This window comes from Cervus elaphus, chromosome 12 (genome assembly GCF_910594005.1).
Source record: "Cervus elaphus chromosome 12, mCerEla1.1, whole genome shotgun sequence".
NCBI lineage: Eukaryota > Metazoa > Chordata > Mammalia > Artiodactyla > Cervidae > Cervus > Cervus elaphus.
The window spans coordinates 15,646,166-15,670,107 of NC_057826.1; the positions used below are offsets into that span (position 1 = coordinate 15,646,166).

At 36.4% G+C, this 23,942-nt stretch overlaps 1 protein-coding gene across 14 annotated transcripts in view; it reads right to left on the reverse strand.

Annotated features, from left to right (window-relative positions):
* Positions 1 to 23,942, reverse strand: part of TTLL5 (tubulin tyrosine ligase like 5) — a 307,882-nt gene that overhangs the window by 215,221 nt on the left and 68,719 nt on the right. For 10 of the 14 annotated variants that reach the window (XM_043920806.1, XM_043920805.1, XM_043920812.1 and 7 more), the window contains exons 16-19: positions 21,695 to 21,736; positions 13,714 to 13,827; positions 13,366 to 13,457; positions 1,544 to 1,606 (exon numbers count right to left, since the gene is read on the reverse strand). In XM_043920806.1, coding sequence (XP_043776741.1) covers positions 1,544 to 1,606; positions 13,366 to 13,457; positions 13,714 to 13,827; positions 21,695 to 21,736 — 311 coding nt within the window. The remainder of the gene's footprint in view (positions 1 to 1,543; positions 1,607 to 13,365; positions 13,458 to 13,713; positions 13,828 to 21,694; positions 21,737 to 23,942) is intronic. The other 4 variants (XM_043920814.1, XM_043920816.1, XM_043920808.1 and 1 more) reach the window with 2 other exon arrangements.

Consider the following 23,942-nt stretch of genomic DNA (forward strand, 5'->3'; position numbering starts at 1 on the left):
TGGGTTGTGATTAGCATATAAAGTAAGGTGGGGGGACTGGCGGGGGGATAGAATCTTGTAGGACTGGACCATTAAACTGGAATCTGATGTGATCTCCAAGTAGATAGTGTCAGAACTGAACTGAATTCTCAACAACAGCAGGTTGCAATTGCTTGGTGCTGTAGGCAAAACTGCCTACCTCCTCCACATTGGAACTGGTACCAGAACCAATTTAATATTACATCCATAAACTATGAAAACTAGTCAGAAAGCAAAAACAGCTCTTAAATGTTAAAATCGTACTTGCCAAAATAAAAAGAAGTAGATCAAACAATCCTCTTCAGTGCTGGTATTGAGTAACAAGATAGGTAAGGCTAAAAAGATCAATTTAGAATTTTTAGAAGACAAAGCTCAAAAAATCTCTAAGAATTTAAAGCTAAGAGACAATGAGATCAAAAGTATGAGAAAAAAGTAAAGAAATATGGAGGATATAGCACAAGATCCAAATTTCATCTAACAGAAGGTCCCCAGGAAAGACAGGATAAGGGGAATATTTCCCACAGTTTAAAAGACTTAAACCTTCAGACTGAAAGGATTCATCCACTGCAAAAGCAAAATACTGAAAAGTAACACACCAGAACAAATCTTAGCATAGCGTCTGAACTGGAACAATAAAGAAGGCTTGTAAAAATTTCCAGGGAGGAGGTAGCAGGTGGGGAACTGGGACCAGGTTACATATAAAGAACTGAGTTTCTATACTGTCCAAGTAAATCTCAAGGTCTCTTTCACTGGAAGCTACACAGTGTAATTACTTAATCAATGGTAATAACCACAAATTTACAGAGAGAAACTGGAAATCCTATACAGTTCCTGATGATGGATAATGAAATCACAAGAAGTGGCTGAAATCTGGATACCTATTTTTAAGAATTCCACAAAAAAAGCACACATACCTTGAAAATAATACAGACTTCTTTAAATACCTAAGGTTCCTTGTTGGTCAATTACTGAACTGTACTGCAATGCAGTTATGTCTCGGGGGCAACAGAAGTATGTGGGACTAAGCAGTCCCTGACTGCTGTTCTTTTTGAATTCCGGTGTCTGTTTTCCATCATTTCTGCCCTATTTTCCCTTGTATTGAGGTTATCAGTTGTCATTTCTTACAACTCTCACTGTATTTATTTTGTGAATTACCACCTCTCCTGTAGCTTTTCTAATCTGATCCTTTAATCTCGTCTAGTCTAGAAAGACAGATAATCATGTCTGTGATAAGTGTGTCTAAAGCAAAAAGGCATTGAGTAAGGGCCTTCCTTTAAAGAGGAAAAATTTTAGGATATGTGTTAAGGTCTTTACGGTTTAATCTGTAGCGTCTAGAAATATTACAAAGTGCTGAGAGTTAATGAGTTCTAAAAAAAATGAGGTTTTATGTTGTGTTTTTCCATAAAGCTCTTTCTATCAAATATTACTGAAGACTTTTATAAAACCTCTTTTCTTTGTTTGCATTTACTTTCTGTTAATTTTGTGATCTAGTCCTACTAAATTTATAAGATTAGCAAATCTCCACCTGTCTTGAAAGAGACGTGTTGCCAGCATGTAGTTCATGGAGGTCTTGTGTTCAAGGTAGGACCTAAAAGACAAAGAAAGGAACTGGTTATTTCTTAAAGCTTAGCTGAAGAGGAAAAATATAGAAAAATAAAACACAAATCAACCACAAAAGTGACAGGTTTTCTAAAAAAAAATATATATATATAGTCTCTAATGTGACAAAGGAGGAGATAGTTGCTCAAATTAAAATGATAAAAAAACTAAAATACCAGAAAATACAATAAAAGAAAATAATATAGATGACTTAATAATAATAAAAAGGAAGAAAAGGCAGGATTTCTTGAATTAATAAAAGCCTGTATACTAAATTCAGAAAATAAAACTGGAAAATGAAACCACCACCAAAAATCACAGATACCTAGAAATGAGGTCAAATGACACTGGGAATGGAAGCTGCGTGAAGGGCATGAAAATACTGACAGACTGTTTCAATCATCTTATTTCTCCAGAGGCTTCAATGGCTCCATGATGCCAACTGCTAGAGGCATACACTTTCTCTTTCAAGATTTCAAAAGCTGGGTCATCTATACCATCCGTTCATTCACCCTTTCTCCACACAGTTCCCCAAAGAGGTCCGAAAGTCCAGACAAGTCTCCTAGAACCCTCTCATACCCACTTCCCACTGACACTTTTGCCTCTGTCTGGACACCTTCTCCTCACACCCTCCTTACTTATCCATAATCCACCCTTCAAGAAGCAGCTCAAGTTCACTGTGCCTCACGAAGCCTTCCCTGAGAGGACTGCTGCAAGTCTGCAGAGGTGCCTTTGTCCTGGCCTTCCTCCTCCGCCTTCACTGCATGCCAGAGGGACCTGTCATACGCTGTCTCGTAGAATAAACTTTCTCTTCTTGGAAAGCAGCATGATACAGCAGGGAAAAGTAGGATCTGGAGTCAAAACACCTGAATCAAGTCCCACTGCGTGACTGTGGACAAGTCATGTTACTTTACTAGGCCTTATTTTCCTTATCATTAAAATGGGAATAACAATGATGTGTGTAAGTGAGTGAGTGTTAGTCACTCAGTCGTGTCTGAATCTTCAAGACCCCATGGATTACAGCCTGCCAGGCTCTTTTGTCCATGGGGTTCTCCAGGCAAGAGTACTGGAGTGGGTTGCCATTTCCTTCTCCAGGGGATCTTCCTGACCCAGGGATTGAACCTGGGTCTCCTGCATTGCAGGCAGATTCTTTACCATCTGAGCCACCAGGAAGGTGTGTATAAAGTATATTATAGTTACAAGGAGCAATACAAATATGAGCTATTTCTATTACATGTATAAAGAAGTTCTCTCTAATCATACTGCTAACTCTCAAAGGACAGAGATCCCAACTAACACGTTTCACACTCAAAGCACCAAGCACGCTGCTAGGTACTTGCTGATATTCAATAAACATACACTAATGAAAAAGGAATATTTGTTAGCAGGTAAGTGCATCTTTCCCACGCTACATGAAGCTAGCTCAATTAGTTTAAAATTCTTGGTGCTCTCTTTCACTTTTCTCAGAGGTCCCCAGGAGAGGGGGAGTGATTTACTGGACCGGTAATTCAGGAAAAGTTCAACAAGCATCTCCCTGATTTCCCGGGGGGATAATCTCTCCTCGGGAAGCACATACCCTCTGCTGCTCTGTGGGTCAGGTGTTCCTGATGCCCAGCTCAGTCTAACCTCGTCTGAAAGTGGGTGTGTAAATCTGTCCAACTCTGAGGGCCAACAGAAAGCGCATTTGCTTGTAAACAGATAAGATCAAGTCTCTGGACCTAGAGTTTATCAGTATTGGAAAGTGATATTTTGGCCTCCATCTATCTTAGTCTTTGTCTTCTCATTGGTTCAAAACCAAACTACTAAAGGAAGGTGTCATTATTGGACTCCCTAGGAGATCGGAACATTACCTGTAACTGGTTCCTGAGAAAAAGGCACTCAGGTTAGGGTACTGTCTCTCGAAAAGTCAAGAGTAGAGGATTCCACTTTCATTAATTAAAAGCTACGTTTTCTAGGAACTGCAACTGTTCAAACTCTTCAAAAACATATCAAAAGATAAACTTCTATTAATTTTGAAAAGCCAAGCAGTATCTTTCTGTTGAATTCCTGGGTCTTTATAAGGTGTAACTAAAATATGTGGGTAGAATATTTTGCAAGATAAAAAGATTTCTCTGTGAACAGCTGCATTTCCAAAAGAAAACAGACAGGAAACAGGTCTTTTACTCCTTTAAGGTGTAGGTAATCTATACTTAGATTCAGTAATAGCCCAACTAGATCAAAAGACAATCAGAGGAAGAAAAATGTTACTCATAAAGTACAGAGGGTCTCAATCTTACTAGTAATCAGAGAAGTGCAAATCAAGACTAAAATAAGATACCATTTTACATTCAGTATTTTGACAAAAATTAAGAAGTTGACAGTACCACATATTACAGAATATACAGATCAACAGGGCCTCCTTCCTAGGCACTGCTGATAGGAGTATAAATTTACACAGTTACTTCGGAAAACAATTGAGCATTACCTTCTTTTTTTAGCATTATCTTAAAGTTGAACATTCACTTATCTTATTGCCCTAGATACACTCCATTCCTAGATATATACCTAGGAGACACACATTGTAATATTTAGAGCACAGCTGTCTTTAACAGCAAAAAGACCAGAAAGCCATCAAATACCATCAACAAGAGAATGGGAAATTTAACAACAATATAAATTCATGGAAGAATAGAATAAAGCACTGAAAAAGAATGAATGACTTCAAAAGCTACACATAACAAAATAAACCTTAATAACATAATATTGAATGAAAAAAGGAAGAATACATAAAGCATGTCATTTTTAAAGGAAAAAGTTCAAAAGCAATACAAGCTACACAACAGAATTCTGTTTCTATATATGAGATGATAACTGTTGTAAGATTTGCTCTTTCACCATAAACAGCTAGAAAAGTGAATAAAATATATGAAACAACTGTTTCCACACATGAAACAATAGGCAGTGCAGGACCATGATACCTGAAAGGGGAAATAAATGAAGGGAGCCCCCTGACTGTTCCACCTTCCCACCTAGAGGCAATTCCAGACAATACAGAAAGAGAAGGAGTTCAAGGAAAATCCAAGAGTCTCTGTGTTGAGAAGACAGAGATCAAAGTTCTAGAAGTGCTAGAATTTTCAAAGCAATGTCCTGGAGAGGAAGAAGCTATACATAAGAAGAAATCAAAACAAACAAACAAGAAAAGTCATCACAAAGGAGCCTTTGAATCTTTGGCTGAATTCAGATCTACTCGGGCACAGGGTGAAGCGGTGCACAGGCTGTGCGAGGAGCAACTGTCACAGTAAAGACATTAAGGAGAAAGTGTGAGCTGAATCCTTCCCAGAGGTCACACAAGGCTGCCAAATGATCTGACTTCCCACCAGCCAGAATGGAGAGATCTCACTGAACATGGGGGCTCATTTAACAGACACCCCCAAAGAGTCTTCCGGAGTGGAATTATCCTAGACCTAGACAAAAAGCTATTGTAAACAAACCATAAAAACACTTTTAAATGAGCCTGAAAAAGATTAAGCTGATCTACAAGTAACTTAAGTGTCTGGTCTAAAAAAACTTTCAACGGGCTTTAAAGAAGCAATAAAATGCAAACTCAAGCATACAACATTTACAATGTGCAGTTAAAACATTCAGTTTTAAAAGAATCACTGTACATATGAAGAAACAGAAAAAATACAACTCATTGACAAAAGGAAAATCAGTCAATAGAAACAGACTCAGAAATGACAGAGATAATAGAACAAGATTTTAAAACAGCTATTATAAACATAATATATGCACATGAGTCTAAAAGAAATCATGAAAATAATTTTTAAAAAGAGAAAAATAAGATATAAAGAGAAACAGATGGTAGTTCTAAAGGTAAAATAAAATATGTGAAATAAACTTTTCATTGGTTAGAATTAATAGAAGATTTAACACTGCAGACAATTTAATTCCTTCAAAGAGGAATGAAATGAGAACCAGAAACAGAAAACCATCCAAAACGAAGAAAGAAAAAGAATATAAAAAAATGAACAGAGCCATGTAACCATAGTACTGAAAGGAGAGGAGGGAAATGGAAAAAACAAACAAACAAAAATTTTGAGGAAATAATGGCCAAAGTTTTCCAAATTTGAGGAAAACTATATATTACCCCATAGACCAAGAAACTCAATGAAACTCAAGCAGAAGAAACATGAAGAAAATGACACCAAAGCATATATCATAATCACATTATTGAGAATCAGTTATAAAGAGATCATCTAAAAAGCAAGCTGAGAAAAAGCGCCACGTTATGCACCAAAGAACAAAGGTAAAATTTACTGCATGCTTCTAATCAGAAAACTGCAAGCCAAAAGACAACAGGACAATACTTTTGAAGTATCAGGAGGAAAGTGCCAGCCCAGAACTCTAAAACCAACGAAAAAAATCTTTCAAAATTAAAAATATAAGATAGACTTTCAGATAAACAACACTTGAGAGACTTGATTGCACTAAAATAAATCCTAAAAGATGTTCTTCAGATGGAAGAAAATGATGTCAGATAAAAACACGATCAACACAAAAGAAAGAAGAGTAATAGAAATGATAGCAAATGCATAATTATGAGACTTTTCCTCATATTTAAATTTCCTTAAACTGTTCAAAGCAAAAATAACCAAAGCACTATGGTATTTAAAACTTAAATAGAAATAAAATGCATGACAACAACAGTCCAACGGACAGGAGGGAAGAATGGAGGTATACTGGTTGTAAAATTCCTAAATTATACATGAAATAGTGTAACATTATTTCAAGGTGCACTGTGCTAAGTAAAAGATGTATATTGTCACCCTAGAGCAACCACACTTTTAAAAAAGCACAACAGAAAAGCAGGAGGAATGGATTAACCCAAAAAAGACAGGAGAAAATAAAAAGGGAATAAAGAACACATTAGACAAAAAGAAAATAGACAGTAATGTGGCACATCTAAATCCAATCATATCACCATGCTGTACATTAGATTCCCAGAGTTTATTCATCTTAAAACTGATTTGTACCCTTTGATCAACATCTCCCATTTCCCCACACCAGCCCATGGCAGCTATCATTCTACTCTTTGTTTCTATCAGTTCTACTTTTTTTTCTTCAATCAAGATTCCACATATGAGTGAGATTACACAATATTTGCTGTTCTGGTTTATTTCAGCTACCATTATCCCCCTTAAGGTTCATCCAGGTTGCCACAGAGGCAGGACTTCCTTTTTTTGACAGTAATCTACTTTAACCGTAAAGACACAGAGAGATTAAAAGTAACACACACACACACAAAAGATAGGGCATGCAAACACTAGTCATAAGAAAGTTGGAATGGGTAAGGGTGAGGGGAGGAGAAACTGGGTGCAGGCAGTCAAAAGGTACAAGCTTCCAGTTATAAGATAAGAAAGTACTAGGGTTATAATGTACAACATGTAAAAAGAATTAATACTTCTATATGCTATAGATAAAAACTGTTAAGAGAGTAAATCCTAAGAGTTCTTTAGTTTTACTTTTAGTTCTTCTCTGTTTAACTTTGTGTCTCTATGAGCTGATGGATGTTCACTAAACTTACTGTGATAATCATTCCATGACATAAGTCAAATCATTATACTACACACCTTAAACTTTAAAAAAAAGAAAGAAAGAAAGCTAAAGCAAGTATATTAAGCAGACAGACTTGTGGACAAACAGCATTATCAAAGATAAACATGGACATTTCATGGCAATAAAGAAGTCAGTTTATGAAGAAAACATAACAAATCTATTACAGAGGTACCTAATGACAGAGTTCCAAAATCCATGAAAAGCAAAACTGACAGAACCAAAAGGAGAAATTGACAAGGTTTCAATTACAATGGGAGACTTCAACATACACTCTTGATGACTGATAAAATTAGTAAAAATAGAGAATATATGAACTGTCAAATACTTTGACCTAACAGACCCAACAATAGCAGCATGTATATTCTTTTCAATGTACATGTTACGTTTGCTAGGACAAGTCATATCCTGAACCATAAAAGAAGTCTCAGTACATTTTAAAAGATTCAGCTTACACAAAGTACATTTTCTGAGTACAAAAGAAGTAAATTGGAAATCATTAACAGAAAAATCTCTAGAAAAAAACTTCAAATATCCGAAAACTAAATAACGCACTTCTAAATAGTCCACAGGCCAAAGACAGAATAAAAGCAAAAAATACAACAATCAAAATTTATGGGACTCTGCAAAAACAGTATTTAGGAAATTTATAGTGCTTAAACACATAACAGAAAAGAAGGGTCTCATATCAATGACATCAGCTTCTATCTGGAGAAACTAGGAGGGAAAAAAAGCAAATGAAGTCCCCTGGTAAGTTAAAGAAAGGAAACAATATTAGAAAGGAAGTCAATGTATAAGAAATAGAAAACAATGAAACTAAAAACTGGGTCTCTTATAAGATCAATGAAATTGATAAGCCTCTAGCCAGACTGAATATGATAAACAGAGAGAAGAATTAAATTACCAATATCAGAAATGAGAGAAGTAACATCACTGCAGATTCTACCAATATTAAAAGGACAGGTGAATATTGGGAAAAATTTTGTGCTTACAACCACCACATATATGAAATGGACAAATGCTTGAAAAGATACCAACTACCAAGGGTCATTCAACTAGAAAGAGATAATCTGCATAGACTTGTATATGTTAAAGAAACTGAAATTGAACTTCTGGTCCAGATGGCTCCACTAATGAATTCTACCAAACATTCAAGAAATAAAAAATACCAATTCTCCATAAATTCTTCCAGAAAATTGAAGAGATGAGAACACTCTCCAACTTATTCTATGAGGCCAGTATTATCCTCATACTGAAACCAAATATATTATAATAAAACCACAGATCAGTATCTCTTATGAACAAAGACGTAAAAATCTCATTTTAGTAAATCAAATTCAACAATCTAGAAAAAGGATACATGTCAGACCAAATGGAGTTTATTTAGGAAAGCAACATTGAGTTTAACATTAAAAAATGGATGCAATTCACTATATTAAAAAAACAAAACAGAAAAAACATATTATTATGTCAAGAGATGCAGAAAAAGTAATTGGCAAAATCTAACATCCATTTCTGATAAAAACCCTTTAGCAAAAGATAAATAGAAGGGAACTCCTTCAATCTGATGAAGCGCGTCTACGAAAAACCTAACACTAACATCACACTTAATAATGAAAGACTGAATGCTTACCCTAAGAACAGAAACCAGACTGGGATGTCTGCTCACTGGTCCTGCTCAACACTGCTGGAGGTTCTTACCAATGTAATCAAGCAAGAATAAAGCACTAAAACATATCCAGATTGGAAAGAAAGAAGGAAAACTGTCTTTATTCACAGACAATATTTTCAACTAGGTAGGAGATCCTATGGAATCTCCAAAAACCTTCAATAACTGACAAGTGAGTTTAGCAAGATTCTGTGCGTGCATGCTAAGTTGCTTCACTTGTGTCCAACTCTGTACAAACCTATGGACTGTAGCCTGCCAGGCTCCTCTGTCCAGGGGATTCTCCAGGCAAGAATACTGGAGTGGGTGGCCATTGCCCTTCTCCAGGGGAGCTTTCCGAACCAGGGATCAAACCCTCATCTCTCACATCTCCGACATTGACAGCCAGGTCTTTTACCACTAGCGCCACCTGGGAAGCCCCGGGTAGTGTAAGATTACAGGACACACGTGAAAGTGAAAGTCGCTCAGTCAAGTCCAACTCTTTGCAACCACATGGACTACACAGTCCATGGAATTCTCCAGGCCAGAATACTGGAGTGGGTAGCCTTTCCTTTCTCCAGGGGATCTTCCCAACCTAGGGATCTAACCCAGGTCTCCCACACTGCAGGCGGATTCTTTACCAGCTGAGCCACAAGGGAAGCCCAAGAATACCGGAGTGGGTAGCCTATCCCTTCTCCTGCGGATCTTTCCGACCCAGGGATCGAACCAGGGTCTCCTGCATTGCAGGCAGACTCTTTACCAGCTGAGCTATCAGGGAAGCCCCAATCAATATGGAAAAGTCAACTATATTTTTATATACTAGCAACAAACAATCAGACATTGAAATTAAAAAAACAAAATCAGTTACAATCGAATCAAAACATATTAAATACTTAGGAATAAATCTGACAAAAAAAATGTAAAAGATCTGTACACTGAACACCACAAAACACGGCTGAGAAAAATTAAAGATGACCTAAATAAATGGACAAATATACCTTGTTCATGGGCTGGAAGACTCAATATTGTTAAGATGTCAATTCTCTTCAAACTGATCTAGAGAGCCAATACAATCCCAATCAAAATCCCAAGCAGGCTTTTTCGTAGAAACTGACAAACTAATTCTAAAATCCAAAGGGAAATGCACATGACCTAGAATAGCCAAAACAACCTGGAAAAAGAGCAAAGTTAGAACAAGATTTTTTATAAAGCTACAGTAATCAAGACAGTGTGGTACTGTATTGGCACAAAGACAAAAAGATCAGTGGAATAGAATAAACAGTAAAGAAACAGTGGTTTTCCACAAAAGTGAAAAGACAGTTCAATGGACAAAAGGTAGTCTTTTCAAAAAATGGTGCACAAACTATTGGATATCCATCTGGAAGAAAAAAGAACTATGATCCATATCTTGTACCATATACAAAAATTAACTCAAAATGGATCAGACTTAAATGTAAAGCTTAAAACTATATCTACAAGAAAACTTGAGATAGGCAAAAACTTCTTAGATGCCAGAGCACAGTAATTAAAACAAAAAAATTGGACTTAAAATTAAAAATCTCTGCTCCTCAAAAGATATTATTTAAAGAATGAGAAGACAAGCAACATATTGGGGGGTGGGGGGGAATCTTCTCAAAGCACACATCTGATAAAGGAATTCTATCCAAAAAAAAAAAAAAAAGAACTCTCATAGCTCAATTATAAGAAAACAAATTCATTTTAAAAATGGGCAAAATATCTGATCATCAAATGGCAAATAAGTACATGAAGACATGCTCAACATCACTAATCATTAGGAAAATGCACGTGAAACCATGAGCTATCACTACACCTCTCCTAGAGGAGCTAAAATTAAACTGGCCATATCAACTGGTGATGAGGATGTGGAGAGACTGAAGCTCTCATACATTTATGATAGGAATGCAAAATGGTAAAACCACACGGCAGTTTCTTAAAAAAGTTAAACATGTACAATGATATGATCCAGTCATTCCACAAGTAGGTATTTACCTAAGAGAAATGAAAGCACATGTTTATACAAAAATTTCTATACAGATGCTCACAGAGCCTTTCTTTACATAACCAAAAAACTAGGAGGAGCCTAAATGCTAATCAACATTTAATCAATAAGAGGAGAGGATAAACAAATTCTGATATATACGTATTAACAAAATGCCACTTGACAATAAAAGGAAATCAAACCACTGATACATGCTATAACATGTATGAATCAAAAAATAATCTTGCCAGATTAAAAAAAACATCAGCAAGTAAGAGGATAACCAATAGAATTCTATATATGAAATCCTAGGAAAAGGAAATATCTCTGTATTGACAGAAAGCAGATCAGAAGCTACAGGAGTAGGCAGGGCAGGAAGGAGGAAGAGGAGAGAGGAGTTACAAAGGGGGACAAAGACACAGTTGGGAGTGACGTGTATGTTCACTGTGTTGACTGCGGTGCGTAGTTTCAGGGATTCATACATATGTTACTTTATGAAATAGTACACTTTGAATATGTGAATCTTGTTGTATATCAATTATAACTCAACAAAGCTGTTAAAAATAGCATGTCCATGAAACACTAAGCAATAAGTTTAATGTGTTCAAGATTTACACTGAAAACCATAAAACACGGCTAAGAGAAAGAAAGCAAAGAAGTTCTAAACAAATAGGAAAATGAGATATATCATGTTCATGGATTTGGAAAATTCAATAACTGTTAAAATATCCACTTTCCCCAAATTAATCTACATGTTCAAGGTAATGCCAACTAAAAGTCAGCATAGAAACTGACAAAGAAATTCTAAAATTTCTTTCGAAATACAAAGGACACAAAACAGTCAAAATATTTCTGAAAAAGAACAAAGTTGGAAAACTTACACTACCTAATTTCAAGACTTAGTATAAAGCTACAGATATTAAGACAAACACATAGATCAGTAAAACCGAATAAAGTCTAGAAATAGACACATATACATTTCAATTAATTTTCAACAAAGATGCCAAGTTAAATTCAATACAGTAATTTCAAAAAATGGTGCTGGAACAAATGGACATCCATATGGAAGGGTCAACCCTTACCTCACACCATACACTAAAACTGAATCAATACATATCATAGACCTAAATATAAAAATCAAAATTATAGAACTTCTAGAAAAAAACAAAAGAGAAAAGGCTTTGTGAACTTGGAGTTGGTAAAACCTTAGAAAACACAAAATGCAAAAACCTTAAAAAAAAATTAGTCAATTGGACTTCACTAACATGTAAAATTTCTGTATTTTGAAAGCCACTGTTATAAAAATAAAAAGTCTAGCCACAGACTTGGAGAAAATATTCACAATGTAAATATCTGGGAAAGGACTTGTATCAAGAGTCCTTTACAACACAGAAATAAAAAGATAAAAACCTTAAAATTTAAAATTAAAAAAAGATACAAAAATGGCCAATAGCACATGAATGCTCAATATCATTGTTCATCAGATAAAAACAAATTAAAACTACAAAGAAACACTACACACACACGAATGACTAAAATTAAAAAAGCTTGACAATACCAATTGCTAGGAAGGACAAGAAGCCAGTGGAACTCCCATACGTCACTGGTGAAATGTAAAATGGTTCTTTCTCTTATCCCTTATCATACATATGACCCACCTACTCCACCCCCAGGCATTTATTCAAGAGACATAAAATCATATATCCACACATGAATGTTTGTAACAGCAGCTTTCTTCACAACAGCCCAAAACTGGACACAATCCAAGTGTTCCACAAAGGTGAAGAGATAAACTACGCTATATTCATACAATGCAATGGTATGTAATAATAATAAGGAATGCACTACCACTGTTTCACACAACATGGATAATTCTCAAAAAAATTATGCCAAACAAAAGAATGCAGATATCAAAAAATATATACTGTATGATTCTATTTGTATAAAATTCTAGAAAAACTACAGTGTGATGAAAAGTTAATCGTAGCTATTTGAGGCTCAGGGCAAAGAGAGGCGCTGACTGTGAAGGAGCACGAGAGGACATCTGGAGGTGACGTGATGTTCTGTATCTTGATTGTGGTGATTAAATTGATAGCTATATTTGTCAAAATTCATCACCAACTTAAAATGGATGCATTTTATTGCATGAAAACTTGATCTCAACAATGATTACAAATAAACAGTATATCATTTATGTACACATACAAAGGGTAAAAAAATTTTTTTTCAAATCAAGGTAATAATAACCACAAAATTTAGGACAGTATCTAACTCTGGGTTAGAGGGCTAGCAAGGAAGGAAGCAGGGAACTAGCAAAAAGGGAGGAATGATGCACAAGTAGATTAAATTATCATTCAAGCTTTAGTTCTCCGGTGGAGTAATATTCATATTGTTACAAATAATTAAAATAAGAAAAGCACCAATGGAGAGCACTGATGATACTATGTCACAATTAATTCAATTCTCTGGACCTGAAGTACAGATTAAAAAAAAAAAAAGGTAGTCACCTCACCCATATATTTCCCATGTCTCTGATGTAGGGAATATGCGAATAAATCCACCTCTCCGATCATTCTCTTCCTTCACCCTCCGTAAAACTTTGATCTACATGGAGGAAGAGAAAATAAAATGAGCACCTATTTTGATAAATGTAATCCATGTGGTTACAGGACAGAGTTATGACCCGAGAATATGCAAGAAGCATGAAGGAAGAAATTAATTCCATTTAAGATGCTGTTTTTTGAGAGGCTGTATCTCCCATGTTCAGTGTAAGACAGGACTGTCAGGAATATTTATGAATCACTACTTTTCACTGAACCCTATGTTAACCCACAAAGGCCTGAAATGGAGTCATCTTTACCTCCTCCATTGACAGACCAAGCACAGAACCACCTAACTTCCCCGGCACCTTCTCCCGTGCTGAGCCCACAAGGTTTTTCATTTCCGCATCGCTGGCGGACAGTGGTCGGGAACGCTAGGGAGAAGAAAAAAGAAAAACAAAAATGTATTGCCATCATCTTTCTTCACTTCCCTCTAGTCAGTCCCTCAATACCATTACGTTTCATAATATGCATAAGCTCAAATTCAAAGCCCATTTTCTGTAACAGATCTCTTAGCCTGAAATCCTGGCCAACAGATGAAAGCTAGCAAACTCAAAGAAAAGAAGAGAAAAAAGGATAGAATGAAAACACTATGGGTTGAAAGAGACACAAACAAAAAAAAAAAAGAAAGATGCCACATGGTTTTCTAAGCTAGTACGTACTCCTAATCTTGGTTTTGACATAAATCTAACAGTTTGAAAGATAAGGGGAGAAAAATCTGAAAATAACTTCAATGTAAGATTAGATATGGGTTTATTTCAGGAAGTCAATATATTCTTTTTAACACTGGGGAAGGAAAGCTAGGAAAAGTGAGATATAAGACAGAAAAACAATGAACAATCTCCTGTCACAGATGACAAAGTTGGACAGTGGGACGTTTCAGAACTTGAGGGGGAAATATTGAAATGAGAGTTATCAGTGATGCAGAAAAGAAATGTGAGCAAGGCTATGACTTGAGAAACACTGTAGCTGCTGGACTTCAAGAGACTTGTACCTAGGATGACTGCCTTGGGTACTCCAAGGAGGCACTGGGATCCAGGATGACTGCCTTGGGTACTCCAAGGAGGCACCCCAGTGGGTCATGCTCCTTATAGATCCCCAAAGATGATCAGGGCGACTTCAGCTTCTGAATGATCAGGAAGGTTGTCGGAGAACAAAAGTTTTAAGTGATTTTGACGTTATGAGAGCAGAGAAATATAAAGGCAACAAAGGAAGTCAGATGTATGAAATGTGAAAATAAACTATTATTAAAAAAAAAAAGATGACTGATAACTAAATCAGCCAAGTGGGAATAAGGAATAATCCAAGAAATGGGGGTGCAATTTGTCTCTCTAAGAGTCCAAGACGTAACTCTGACCAGACAGAAGAAATCTAACTGTCAGGAACTATTGTTTATTCTCCTCTTTGTGTACACAATCTATGGAAAGGCTTTTTGACAACTCACTTTTGACATTTTTAGCAACACTCAAAGGCAGTGGTTTAGTCGCTAAGCCGTGTCCAAGTCGCAACCCCAAGGACTATATCCTGCCAGGCTCCTTTGTCCATGGGATTCTCCAGCCAAGAATACTGAAGTGGGCTGTCATTTCCTTTTTTCCAGGGGCTCTTCCTGACCCAGGAATTGAACCCAGGTCTCCTGCGTGGCAGGCAGATCCTTTACTGACTGAGTTACAAGGGAAGCTTCTCAACAATTCTCATTGTTAAACTAAATGTTTGTGTTGCCCCAAAATTCACGCTGAAGCTCTAACCCACACAGTGTGATGGTATCTGGAGACAGGGCTTTTCGGAGGTAAGTAGGTGAGGACATGAGAATGAGGCACTGGTCTAATGAGATAAATGCCTTGTAAACAAGAGTCACAAGGGAGCTTGTTCTCTCTCTCTCCCTGCCTGAATATGCACAGAGAGCACAGTGCAAGACGATGACCATCTACAAGCCAAAAGAAGAGGCCTCAGAACAAAACCTACCTCGCCAGCACATTGACCTTGAACTTCCCAGCCTTCAGAACGGTGAGAAATAGATTTCTGTGGTTTAAGTCACCTGGTCTATGGTCTTTGGTCTATGGTCTTATGCCCACACAGACTAAAGTATATCTGTATATAAATAACCATGATTGGCTTTATCTTTGGACGCAGGGGAGACCAATATATACTAATCTTCAAATCTAGCGTGGCGTTATAAAACACAGATTTTCTGATAAGCAAATCCATGAAAGAAAAATCATGAAATCAGCAGATACAAGCAATGAGTGAAGGCAGGAACTTTTCTCTCTTTAGCTTTTCCTGTGGTATCTTCAGCATCTAGAACACTACTTGGCATGGAGTAGGAGATCAATAAATATTTTTTGAACAAATAAACAAATAATATGCTGACACACAGATCAACCATGGTAGGAATTCAACTTTCCAGAGGATTTTGGAAAAAATATTCAACTCCTTTCTAATCCCTGGAAATACATTACACAACACATGTTGGGACTACAGGGAAATTAAGAAGAAAGTTTAAAAATTTAGGAAGGGAATCAATATAATCATTTTTAAAAATCTTTAAAATGTGAGTTCTTATTTAGCATATAATTTGGAAAAGCCAAAATATTAAATGGGTGTCTTGAGGATGTCTGTCATTTTCACACATTATTTACTGTTTGCTAAAAAGACTTATCTACCTCACATGTAACAACATGACTTTGATCAGAAAGCCACTGGCAGTAAAACCTCCAAAGTCAAGTTGTCTTATCACCTCACACTAGTTAAAGATATCTTAAAGTCCTCTGAAATTATGAAAGAAGAGAATGTGAAGTAAGCATTCATCTTAATGATATAAATAAAAAAAAAGATTAAGCATTTTAGAATAGAAAGAATGTTACTTTAAAATGTTGATTAACTGTACTACAATAAAATAAAAGCAAAAATAAAAGTATTTTAAGAAATAGTTATTACCTATCAAAATAGTTTTAAGGAATGGTCATATTTTATAAGAACATAGATCAGGTTACTACTGATCAAGTCACTCATCTAATGAGCACATCCAATTAAAAAAAATTTTTTTTGCTTTTTTGTCTTTTTTTGTTTTTGTTGTTCAATCTCTTTTCTTTATTAGGGGTTTTTTGCTTGTTTGTTGCTTACTTTTCTTTTTTATCTTTTTAAACTTTTTTTGCTTTCCTAGGACCTAATTTTCATCTTTGTAGAACTGCTTCATGATAGAGTGATATTACTGGCTTCCAGAGACTGAGATAATTATGATGCTGTTGGAATCTTCCTCTACTCATCTAAGCCTGCTCCCCCAAACAAAGAATGAGCACCTCAAAACCTTCCCAGTCATTTTCAGAGTTGTCGCCTACCCACATTCACAATACCCACAGTACACAATCCTAACTCAAGCCACTGCATGCCTGTGTGAGGGTTATTTGAGTGGGGTGTGTAGGAATTCAAGCAGGTGCTCCTGGTCGGGGTACTCGGGAGGTTAGAAAAAGGAGGGGGTAATGGTGCTTGTTAGATGAATGCTCCAGCTGTTAACTTCCATGAACCAAGGCCTTTATTCTTTTACTGCCACAAATACCACAAGGCTGCAAAGAAAAGGTCAATGCTACTTCAAGAGAAAAAAAAAATGTGGCTGGAAACTCCTTTAATCTCTTCACCCATTTATCTCAGTGTCAACTATTAAGAAGGCTGAGAGGGGGACTTCCCTGGTGGTCCAGTGGCGAAGACTCTGTGCTCCCAATGCAGGGGACCTGGGTTCGATCCCTGGTTGGGGAATAACATCCCACATGCCACAATTAAGACCCAGCACAGCCAAATAATTAAAAAAAAAAAAAAAAAGGCTCAGAGGAAGAAATATGAAAAGAAAGATGTAGCTCCTGAAGTCTAGGTATCTCAAATACTTCTCTAACATCCACCCAGGTTTCCCATGTCTTTGGAAAAGCCAATGGAAAATAATCAGACTAGAAAGTCACACATATTCTGCCAACCTCAGCTTTTCAATAAATTTGAAATTAGAATTTATTTTTTTTTAATTTTTTTAATCTATATAATATCTGTTATACTGGTTCATAGAGAAATGTATTTTTACAGGAACAACAAAGCATTACTCTCTAGACCTACCAATACTTATTAACGAAATGAAGTCTTAACAAATGAATTATAGAAACAGGTAAGAGAAAAGAGGGAGAAGAAAGGATAATAAAGAAAAAAAGAAAGAAGAAAAATGCTTATGAGTACCAAGGAGATACTTAGAAATTAAAAGCAAAGAAAAAAGAAATCAGGCTGACTTGAAAGGCCATCAGGATTGTCAAAAATTAGAGCAAAATAGTTTAAATGCAAGTCATTCTGTGGTTTTGACTTTGGACACATCAGCTCAGCTTCATTCTCTAGGTAGTAGATAGAATAAATCCACATACTCCAATGAATTGACTGACTACACTAAGGAAATAAGGCTCCTCTGAACTTAAAAAGAACCACTGCTTCTGGCTAGATGACACAAGATTTAAACTATTGGGTTCTCAGATACACTTTAAACCGTCACAGTAAGAATTCTGCCATGCAACATGCATCAAAATTGTTAAAATATCATTAGCACAACTCAGGATACAGAACTACACCCAGAGAAGAAGCATGTACACATCTAACTTTCATTGCTAGGGAAGAACTGAAAAGTACCAGTTACGAGAACTGGACAAATGCAGAAAATAAAAAAATGGTGAGGCATCCTCAAAGATATCAAAATTGAGGGGTTAAAAAAAAAAAAAATCTGTTTGAAAGAGAACACATGCAGAAAATAAAAAAATCTCCCAAAGCAATTTTACAAAGTTTGGAATTCTGTGTTAAAAACACATGAATTAGAAATATATCAACTTACATGTGATGCATCTTGCCACCCAGAAAATAAGAAGGACAAGTTTAAAAAGTGAAATGAATCACTGCTATCAAATGAAATAAAATGACAAAAAAAAAGACCACATGTGAACAAATCTGGGTTGAAATAGACCAAAAATGGCTAAGAGAGAAGGCTTAAATATATTGATAACCGGAAGTACACTATTGAGAAACTGGGGGTGGGGGGGGGTGAAGAAAGCAAGCAAGTAGGTATGTGTTACAGTACAAAAAGAGACATGCAGCATCTGGAAATGTGTAATAAATCTAAGTCAGCAGGTCTGAGAGACATGCGTCTTGTTACTAACACAACTGGCTTTAAAAACAAAAAAACTTACCAAGACCACTTACAATTATGTTTGAAAAATCATGGAGAACTGAGGAGGTACCAGAGGAATAGAAAAAAACAAATGAGGTACCAATCTTCAAAAATGTAAGAAGTATGCTCCTGGTGATTACCGTCTGGTAAGGCTAACTTGAATCCCTAGTAAAATAATGGAACAAATATTAAAAGAAAAAAATCCATAAACATTTAGAGTTTAATGGGTTCATAAAGAATAGTAGTATGCAGACTGCTTCATTTTAAAACATGCTTTAAAATTTTGATTTTTTTGGACAAAATAACAAAAAGGAGGAAAAGCACAAATATATTTAATGTCTCTGGATGTTAGAGAAGCATTTGTGAAAATTTCATAGAATTTTTACTTTTAGTTTTATTTCCAATCAGGACTCAGTATCATGATATAATAAATAAAATACACCAATAATAGCTGAACACAGTTAAAAGACAACTATAAGGTAAGATAAGTAGCAGTGAATCAAATTAGGAGGTGACTGGGTACTGATTAAGCATTGTTTAGAATCCGTATTGATGTCTGGGAGGATGAATAATAAATTAATTGGATTGATTTGCATTTCTTGATGATAGTAAATGTGAAAAGACATAACTATAAATAAATGAATATCAAAATAACACCACATACTGACAATGGAAAAAGGAAAATCAAAATAGGACTCAAAAGTGTGAAGGAGACTAAATCTTCTGAGGGTTATCTATGTGTCCAAAACTATCCCAAGTATTTACCCTATGTTTGATCATTCCTTTCTCAGCATAACTCCATTTGTGTATTACTACCCTCATTTGTAATGCAATTTGTGTAGTACACAAATGGAATTATGCTAAGAAAGGAATGGGAGAAGACTCCTGAGAGTCCCTTGGACTGCAAGATTAAACCGGTCAATCCTAAAGGAAATCAACCCTGAATATTCATTGGAAGGACTGATGCTGAAGCGGAAGCTCCAATACCTGATGCAAAGAGCTAACTCATTGAAAAAGACCCTGATGCTGGGAAAGACTGAAGGCAGGAGGAGAAAAGGGTGGCAGAGGATGAGATGGTTTGATAGCATCACTGACTCAATGGACATGAATCTGAGCAAACTCTGGGAGATAGTGAACGACACGTAAGCCTGGTGTGCTGCAGTCCGTGGGGTCGTAAAGAGTCAGACACAATTTAACGACTGAACACACACCCTCATTTGATGGATGAGGGAAGTGAGCCTGAGACATAAACGAATCTGCTGAAGGTCTAAGAGTTAGTGATTGGCAGAGTTCAAATTCAAACCCAGGCCTATCTGACTTCAAAGTCCCTGTTCCTTCTACAAAACAATACCACCTGCCTTGGAACACTAAAATATAATTTCTGTTGATTGAAAAATATTAAACCATAAGCCTTCAAGGGAAGGGAGAAATGTAGAAAAAGATAATGGATTAAAAAGGAATTATCCGACAACAAGTAAAAAATTGTATCTTCAACAATCTGACAGCAGCAAAAAAAGAAATGTTTACAGTCTAAATGGTCAGAGCTGAGTTTCTTTTCTTTTTTCACTTAGCTCTGATGAAACTATTGTAGACTTGAAAGTGTTTCATTAACAGAAAGACAGGGACAAGGTAGAAAACTGCAAAGGATGCTAAGAGTTAAGAATTCAATATGTTTAAGACTGCCCAAATAAAGCCACAAAGCCTTTGTGTCACGTGAGCAGTGCTGAAATGCCTAAGCACTAGAGTGAGGCCTTGCTTGTCCATAGGATGTTTGCAACTTACGGAAATTCAAGCAATAGAGGTAGAATAGAATTAAAATGGGTAATGGGACATTAAGATTAAAATTCCATATCAAAGACACTTCTTTGGAGTCAAGTTCAGAAGGCTATGAAACAGTACTTTAATGTTCTCCTTAAAGAGATTAGGTCAAGAGATATGTAGAGTATAAGCTCTTTGAAATCAACAGCCTTGGGTTTTGTTTGTTTTTTTGTTTGCCATGGAGAAGAGCTTGCACACTTGGGTACCTGCTAAATACAAAACACCATTACAGAGTTTTGAATTCCACCAGTTAAACAACAAAACTTGTATTACAAAACCATGCTAATCAGTTACCAAATACTAGACAACACAGCAGGTCTTTTTTTTTTTTTCATTTCTTGAATTCATATATACCATGTAAATCACGTTATCAAAAATAATAGCTAGGAAACTCACAATTCAAGCTTCCAAGCTTACCAGAATCTGTATCAGAGAGTACAAATGTCAAAATAAATATATACGGGAGCCTTTTACTAAAGGATTAATAATTGCAAGTGACACATTTATGAATGGGAATATCTACATCCCTCATATCAACGCATCAAATAGTGGAAGCGGTGCCCTCACTACTATCCTATCACTTCAAAAAGATGCTAAAAAAAAATCTGCATAGAAGAAAGCAACAATATATCTCACATACTGCTAACAAGAACAGAAAAAAGACAAATGCTGATCATTTAGAGACTGAGATCAAATATTTTGTCTTTATTTTATAGGTAGTATCTAAGATATTAATGATGGAAGCATTTCTAAGATTCATAAGACTACATATCACTACATATAAGAGAAGGCTTCTTTTAAAAAAAGAAACAACCAGAAATTTAGCCCAATATCCAATATGAAAACACTTACAACATTAAGCTACTAACAAGGGTATGTTTCATAAGACACCTGAACAAATGAAAGGTGACTTGTAAACGATAATATTTCCTTTCTGGAATATTTTAGTCAAAGCCATAGATATGCCTCTAAACTGTTCATCATTTGAAGTCAGCTGCCTCCATCACAGCATGATCACTACCAGAAAAAGAGGATTCAGAAATTCCTGCAACTTCTACTTTTGTATACTACATCTGAAAAGATCTCAGCATTCATTTTCACTTATTCTATTTTACATTGTTAAACTATTCAAAGAGCAGGTGCATGAAATATATACTGTGAAATGGTGAAGCTAAAAGGCTTTCCATTTAGGGAATGGAGATAAAAGTTTGAATGAACTCTCCAAATGATCCAGAACTTACCTGCTTGACGGTTGATGACTGAAACTGTGCAGATACTGGACGCTATAAAAGACAGAAAAATGGAATAAAGCCTTATCTTCTCCTAACATGCCTGTATTTTCCAACTCCTACATCTAATATAAAAAAGAAAAAAATCATCTCCAAGCAGAGAACAAAAGCCAAAGCCCTATATTTTGCACTTGAAAGATTAGAGCATTTATTATTTTTCACACTGCATTCTCCTATGGTATAATTATTCCAGTTTCACCTCACCACTGAGAACTCAATCCTACTGTCACGTACTGAAGATCCTGAAGTTATTACTCCACCTGGTAAAACGGTCTCACACAGTACATGGAACTAATCTACAGCTTCTTAAGCCTTTAAGTAATTATCCTGTGGACTGCTCAGGGATGAAGTCACCCTGTTACCTACCAGTTAGCAGAGCAAACAGCGAATAGGTTCTTCACCATTTGCAAAGTCACCAATAAAAGCTGCAGGCAAGCTAAGAAAAGGGATTAATTCATTCAAGATTGACATACAGCTACTCCTAGAGTGGAACTTGCAGAAACTCTGTTAAAGCTGCACAGAAACATTTGTAATATTTTATACACAATCCTGTGACTCTTGCCACAGATACTGCAGAAAACAATTTAAAGGAACATGCATGATTGCCTCAATTCAGTTTTCCTAGTACACCTAGGTTAACTCTCTACTTTTCTTGTTCAAAGTTAAAGAAAAGCCTTTGACCTGTGATGTACTACTGATCAGGACTTCCCCAGTGGCTCAGTGGTAAAGAGTTCACCTGCAGTGCAGGAGACACCGGAGGTGAGGGTTCGATCCCTGGGTCAGGAAGATCACCTGGAGGAGGGCATGACAACCCACTCCAGTATTCTTGCCTGGAGAATCCCATGGACAGAGGAGCCTGGCAGGCTATAGCCCATAGGGTCGCAAAGAGCCGGACACAAGTGAAGCAACTTAGCTCACACACACATATACGTACAACTGATCAAGTACAACACTGCTGCATGATTTCACTTCTAATCTAATTCCCCTTAAAATATAGTTCACCTTGTTCTATACTACAGCACTGATACTAATAGGGAATAATTTGAAAACAAGAGGTCACAGGCAGCCTGCAAACTAAATCCAGCTCACTGACATACTATATTTCATCTGCAAAGTATTATTTTTTAAATTGAACTTGTTGTCAGTATTTTAAAATAAGATTCCTGATTTCTCTAGAAAGTAAGAATATCTGACAACTCACGGCAGTGAGCAGCTAAAGCACAGAAGTAGAAGAGTTGGCCTGTTAATGTGAAGCATGCACTCACTACCCACTTCACTGCAGTTACGGCCCTCGTGAAAACACCTGGCCCTGTTTACTCTGCAATCCTCAGAGGCATTTTGAGGTTTCAAACCCTGTTCTAATGAAAAGTTATCTGAATAAATAATGGTATCTAAGCTTAGCAAACAGAAGTAGCAGTACTCTAAATGAGACCAGCAAACAAAAGGAAGAGGAGTGGGAGGAAAAAAGGGAGAGATGGAGGGCTAAAGTGGAGGTGGGATGAACATAGGAGGGAAAAAATAAGGGAAAGAGGAGGAATGGGGAGAAACAGCAGCTGTTTCTCCCTTCAAAGAGCTTACAATCTCACAGAGGAGTACTGGACAATTTAAAGGCAACAAATCAACGAAGGCAAAACAATGCAGTTGAAAACCAGTAAATAATGTTGCAATGAAAAGAAAAGGCCATGACAGAGTGGAATGGATTTAATAAGAAACGATCTCCAAACTTCTGAGCAGGTAAGGTAATCAGTCCAGACAGGAAGAGAAGGGGACCTTTTGGATAAGAAGAAAGGTTAAAGGCAAAGAAACACAAGTGGAAACTAACCAGGTCTAGATGGGCAGGGACTGATCAGATGACGGAATGGATAAACCATCAGACAGCTGACTGGTTTACCTGGAGCAAAAATGCAGAGTACACAAAGACTGGAGGAACACTGGGTCAAATGAAGTTTCAGACACGCCCGCCAAGCTCTCTGCAGGCATTTAGCTCATTTAAATTCAATCAGCACCTCATGATCACTGAGGGTCCTTGTGAAGAAAATCGCATGTAGAGAAGATATTATTTCAATTGAGCATCTTCTCTGCAAAGCTAGCCTGAAGATAATGCAGCAGAGTAGTGATGAGAAATTTGCAGAATCCCTCTCTGTGCCTCATTTACGAGCATGTCAATGTGAAAAGACTGGGAGCAATTTTTCAAAAGAGA